The following is a 6406-nucleotide window of genomic DNA, read 5'->3' on the forward strand; positions in this document are numbered from 1 at the left end:
TTGTATGATCCTAACCTAACCCTTGATGGATATGTAATTGCAGGATTTTGATATTGTCGTTAGTGGAATGTTCAATTCTAAATCAATCATCTCCTCGTCCTTATCCTGTTGGATCAATTTGAGGTCATTAATCATTGCATGCCGTCGGAGGAAAAGTAACCACCATCTTTGAGTGAACGATGAATTCTTTTATTGGTATTTGTACAAGAAAATCATTGAGTATATGCACAGTATAGTTGTTTGTGACTATGTAGTTGACATACAATATTTATAAACATACTTCATCCTCGTACTGATGTATCTTTAGCGCTGAAAATCTTTCTTGTATATATTGATATTTTGTTATTCTTTTACACGAAAGAGTAACATTAACATAATCACCTTGACTGAATTCACTTTTCCTTTTTTATCCAAGAAAAATCCATATTTAATCCAATGTCACGTATAAAATACATGTTTCAATTTTTATCATTTTAAAATGGTTCAAATAATTTTCTGATTTCCCATTCATTTGCAGATTTTGGTTATGATTCTCAATAAAATGAAATTCGTTTTGGCTTTTAGTATAAAATTATTTCTAACAGTATTCTATTAAGTAACGAGTTATCTGCTAATTAAGTAACAGATCATGAATTAAACTGGGATGATACAAAAAATAAAAATAAAAAAATCAAGAATTAAATAAGATTAACGCATGTTTTCTTACTTTCGGTCCAAATAAACTTGTAAAACTTTCATCTTAACGCTCAATAATTTTATTTTTCATTTTTAGCATCCTATAAATTTTTTAATTTCTGTTTTGGTCATTATTGACATAAATTAATTAAGTAATACCATCTATTATGATTTGTTTTAAAATACAGCGTACTTTTAGTCACAGTTTTAATTCTTTGCACGGCATTAAAAAGCCCTAAGTCTATGGTCGGTTTAGGGTTTATATTATTAAAACACATTTTGAAAAGTCACAGACTATCCAAAATTGCTTTCTAAACACCCTTACAAGTTGTGAAAACATTTTCTTATGAAATCGTTATAATATTACTCCTAATTATCTACTTAAAAAATATAAAATATATTTGTACTGCAAAAATATTATATACATATATTAACTTTTTATTTAATAATGATAATACGTGCTTCAATCCTACGTCTTTCAGAAAAAAAAAAATTATTTACCAAACATGTTATAACTATTTTTAATTTCTTAGCATCACTGGTCTTTACAACGCGTATAGTAAACTGTAAACGAAAACTAAACTATTTAATTTTTAAAAAAATTAAAGCTATACATTATTTATATTTTTAACTAATTAAGACGGCTAATAATTTATGCATTGGTTCATTTTAACAAAATCCTCATTGAAAGATTAGTTGATTTTTAGAAAATTGAATAATAACCTGTTTTGTGTTATAAGTTCCTTGACTCTTCCTCATTTAATGACAAACACGAACAAAATTAATTGAGTATTAAAAGAATTGCAAAAAGAAAAAAATTGAGAATATATAAGTTATCCCGTTAAAATTATTTAAGGCCCCTAAAATCATCATCATGTTCCATCGTCGTGTCTTTTAATAGTCTAGTTAAAGCTCTTTTCGCTGGTTTTTGTGGTTCCTTGCCGCAAAGTATATGCAGTGTTTAGTTTAGTCTTTTAAGGTGGCTGCTGTTTTAGTGCTTAGAAGATGCAGAAGTCAACATATTTAGCAGTATGTCGGTGAGAAAATTGTGGTTCATCGGTTAATCAGTTAAGAAGCTGTCTATCTTTTGAGACCAAATCTGCAGAAACAAACATATTCAAGCCTTGTATATGTATTTTATTTCTCTTTTAAAAGTTTGTAAGCATCTTCTAGGTTGTCTTTTCTCCGTAGCTGCAAAATATGTTAATAAACATATGTTAAAAAACAATTAAATTAAATTATAAGACATGTACACTCTTAGAAGTTTCACATCAATTAAAAATAAGGTCAATCTATAATATATAAGCGAGATGTAAATCTCATTTTAAAAACCTGTTTTGTATGATTGAATTAGACTTAAAAATCATTTTTTAATATGATATCAAAATCATGATTAGAACGTATTCCAACAAAATCTATATGGACAAATTGAAAATATGGAAAAATATTTTTTAACATAGAAAGTAAAATTTGAAATGAAAACTTGATAACAAGATTAGTTGAGATGTGTTCAAGGTGGACTATTACTGTATAATGCATTAGTAACTGAAAATATTCTTTTTGACACACCTAAATTTTTTATATTCATTTGATACTTTTTTTATTTATTTTTTACTTTTTTTTTTCTTAAAAAAATAAAAATATTTACATTTTTATGATATTTTACTCTTGTATTTTATATCAAATGAATGTAAAAATGTGTCATGCTACAATTTCTCTTAGTAACGAATCATAGACTCAAACTTAAGTGGCTTTGTTTTATTGGATGGATGATGCTACGTGTTTTGTTTTTTCTATAGTCGACCAAAACTTTAGTATAATTAAATATGACTAAAAAATTTGGTATGGCAATAAAGTAACTTACACTCCTTGTAGAATATTTAGACTTAGATCATCAATATAAGTTTGGAATTTCACAACATTTAAGTTTGGAGGAATTACTATGCAAATTTAGAAAGAAAAAAAAACTCATTATTACAAGGATCTTAATGCAAAAAATAATATTGTTTGAAAATTTTTAACACAGTCATATACCTAAAAATTAAATTATAAATAACCAATTAAACCGTATAAGAAAACATGAAAGTCAAGTTGGCGTTGGAAACATTAATTTGAAATATTAGAACATGAAGGAATTATTGAAGAACTGAGACTAATGATAAATTAAAGAGTTCAAAATTGTTGATTGCTGATTTTTATATTTGTTCCATCGTTATTAAGTAAGAAATAATTTACGTTATTATTATATTATAATTAAAAATTAGTAAATATTGTGATGCATGTTAAGAATTTCAGATACTAAATATTTTTATGTTAGCTTGAACCTGGAGTGATCATTGCATGCGATTTCTTACTAATTAATTAAATTGTTGAACTAAGAAAAACTCATATTATAGCTGTCAACCAAGAAATTTGAAGAAATGCAATTATGCAAACAGAGTGTTTTTAATATTGCGTGGACGGAAAGTCTTCCTCTATTGGTACCCATCCGTCCGTCCATTGCCACCGACTATTGTCGTACTTTTCATCTCATCCGTTCGATTCTCCATTAAGTTAAGCGTCAACCCATCCACCAATATCATCTTGTTATAGTTATCATTCCGACAAACAAACGTTTAACTAATCCCTTATTTAATCATTCACTAATATTCTATTCTTCTAAATATCTTACTGATAGATAATGCTCCTAATACTGAATAAATATGTTTCCTTTCTCTGTATTAATTACTTAAGTATTGTTAAAGATATATGAAAATTTGAAGTAATTATCATTCAAAAATAGCTGTTTTAACATACACAACACTTTATAGTTTATAATTTAATGAAAGATTAATTTTTAAGTGTATGTTAAATTAAATCTATATACTTAATATTTTTTTTCAACAAATTAACATATTAGTTTTTTTTTTTTTTTTAAAAGAGGGATTCAAACCCGTAGACTTATCCATTATATCTTCATCATATATTTAAGATATATTTGATTTCAAAACATAATATGTATTTATTTTTTTCTATCAATTAAAAATGTATAAGATTATCAAATGATAATTACAGCGCTTTCAACCAAAAGTAATTTTATCGTTTTACTCTTGATTTAATTTTAAAATTTCGAATTTGACCTAAATTTTAATGCTCCAATACTTTTTAATATATATAAATTCAAATTGTAACCAATAAAAAAAAAAAACTTCTAGGGAACAATATATTCTTGAATTCTCAATTCTTTGCGTAGTAAGCTGTTTAGCAACGCTGCCACCCCATTCCAAGCAATATGAACATTATTCACAATATTTTTTGTGAAGACATCATAAAAATTATTTAACAATTAAAGAAAATGAATCTTCTTGAAAAGATATCCGTAATATTTTTAAAAACCAAGAAAGAAGAACAACTCTGTGGCGAAAAATGAAAAGAAAAATATAATGAAATAAAGTTAAAATATGTTTCTAACTCCTTTTTTTTTTCAAATTTTGCATTTTTGTTTTTAATAATTTTTCTGACACGCAGTCTTTAAAATATTACCAGATTTTATATTTGTCATTTAAAAATATATTTTATTATTTTTATTATTATATGATTTTTTTTGGTGATTTAAAATGTGTAGATTTTTTTATCGAGTTCTTTATTATATGATAAAATATAATGTGAATAAAAACAATAGAACGAGAATATCGTATTAAACTTGTAAATTTTTATGAAATAAACACTTTTAAATTATTAGTACATTTATGAATACAATTTATTTTCTTAAAAAATATTTAAGTATTTATATTAAAATATAAATTATAATATTAAAACTTAAAATTGATGTGATGAAGTAACTTAATTTGATAATTGTAAATAGTTAATGAAGATATTAAGTAGATGAAAAAATGTGGAGATAAAATAAAGTAAAAAATGAAAAGAGATGAGTGATGAACAGTGAGAGTAGAGAGTATAGAGAGGCGTAACCCGTCCACGTCGGCAACGGATGACATCGGGCAGAAGAGGGTACGTGGAATGTATGAAATAGGAACAAAAAATGGGGCTTTGAAATAAGAGAGAGATAGGTGTGATGGATTGTGTCGGCCATCTTTTGGATTTATCTTAAAGAAAGCTCAACGTGGCGGCCGTACCAGACGACAGACTAGAAGCCAAGTGGGAAACTCATTCCCTTCTCTTCACCCTCTTCTTCCCCATTCATTCATCATTCCTTCAATAATATAATAATAATATTCCTTTCCACACAAACTATTTCCCATTTTCCAACCTCCGTATAAATAGAAACCAATACAACAGCAACATCGTTTCACTGTCTTCACCCAGCCTAACAAAACCGTTTCCTTGGACTTCCCAGCTGCACACAAAAATATTATCAGATACAGAAACATGGTTTTCGATAGGTAGTGGGTAGGTGTGGTAGCTGTCAAGGGGATTTCCGTAGCAGATATGGAAGAAGGTTTAGGAGACTGCTGTTCCTCCAACTCCACCGCCACCACCAGGAAAACCCAGAAACGGAAGCACCAACAACACCAAGACAAACCATACAGAGGAATAAGGATGAGGAAGTGGGGGAAGTGGGTGGCGGAGATTAGAGAACCCAACAAGAGGTCCAGGATCTGGCTGGGTTCTTACGCCACCCCTGTCGCTGCCGCACGCGCCTACGACACCGCTGTCTTCTACCTCAGAGGCCCTTCCGCCCGCCTCAATTTCCCAGAACTATTGTTCCAAGACGATGACGTTTCAACCCAAGAGGGCAACATGTCCGCTGATTGTATACGCAAGAAAGCGACCCAAGTCGGCGCGAGAGTCGACGCGCTCCAAACCGCGCTTCAATCATCGTCGTCCCACTCCGCTAATTCCAGCCACGTCAGCTCTGACAAACCAGACTTGAACGAGTATCCAAAACCCGAAGATTAGTTTCCAGCGATCATGGGTTGTGACATGATATAGGACTTCAACCTCCCCTTTTCTTCACCTATGTTTCAAAACCTTTATATAGAATTATTCTCATATCATATATCTGGGTACATATTTCATATTTTCTTCCACTTTACTTTAAATTAGAACCTCTAGGAAGAAACACACACACACACACCGGAGACGAGGCTAACTTATTCATGAGGTGAGTGAGTAACTCATACATGTATTGCTCACTTCACGAAGAACAAAGTTTAGCTCTTAACCAATCGAATGAGATCGTGTAACAGATTTTTTCCTTTTTTTTTTCAATGTGTATGCTGAAGTCGTAGACTGGAAGCATAGGATGTGGTCTTTTCTAGGTCGGTGGTGTGTTGTAAAGATGTAATTTGTAACGAGATATGTATCTGTTGGTTGGACTAGTCCCAATCGAAATGAAATTATTGTTGTTGCAGATTTTGTTTATGCATATATGTATGTAATTTGATATCCATATGTAGTGTTTTTGGAAGTTGTGTGTGTGAAGTATATTGTAGGCTGAGTGTGTTATCTGGATGAGGAAATGATGGAAGAGATAAAGATGAGAAAGAAAGAGTGATGTTTTGGTTGAGGAGCAGAAGAGAAGAGTGGTAACAAGTGGATTTGGAGATAAGGAAGAATTGAGCACAAAAAAATGGTATTTGAATTTTGTTAAAAGAATATGCGAGATAGGCGGAGAACAGTGTGGGTCTATGAGAAAGTGAGGTAGTCAGTTGTCAGAGTGATGGGAAAGTTGGAGTTTAGGATAGTTGCGTTTGATACACATTCAAAGCGTAGGCCTCACCCACCTCTC

At 30.1% G+C, this 6406-nt stretch overlaps 1 protein-coding gene across 1 annotated transcript; it reads left to right on the forward strand.

Annotated features, from left to right (window-relative positions):
* Positions 1-4882: 4882 nt before the first annotated feature.
* On the forward strand, positions 4883-6039 carry LOC106760845 (ethylene-responsive transcription factor RAP2-1-like). Its single transcript, XM_014644277.2, has one exon. It carries the CDS (start codon positions 5104-5106, stop codon positions 5572-5574), a length of 471 nt encoding a protein of 156 aa, XP_014499763.1. The 5' UTR covers positions 4883-5103; the 3' UTR covers positions 5575-6039.
* Positions 6040-6406: the final 367 nt, after the last annotated feature.

Source organism: Vigna radiata, chromosome 5, assembly GCF_000741045.1.
Source record: "Vigna radiata var. radiata cultivar VC1973A chromosome 5, Vradiata_ver6, whole genome shotgun sequence".
NCBI lineage: Eukaryota > Viridiplantae > Streptophyta > Magnoliopsida > Fabales > Fabaceae > Vigna > Vigna radiata.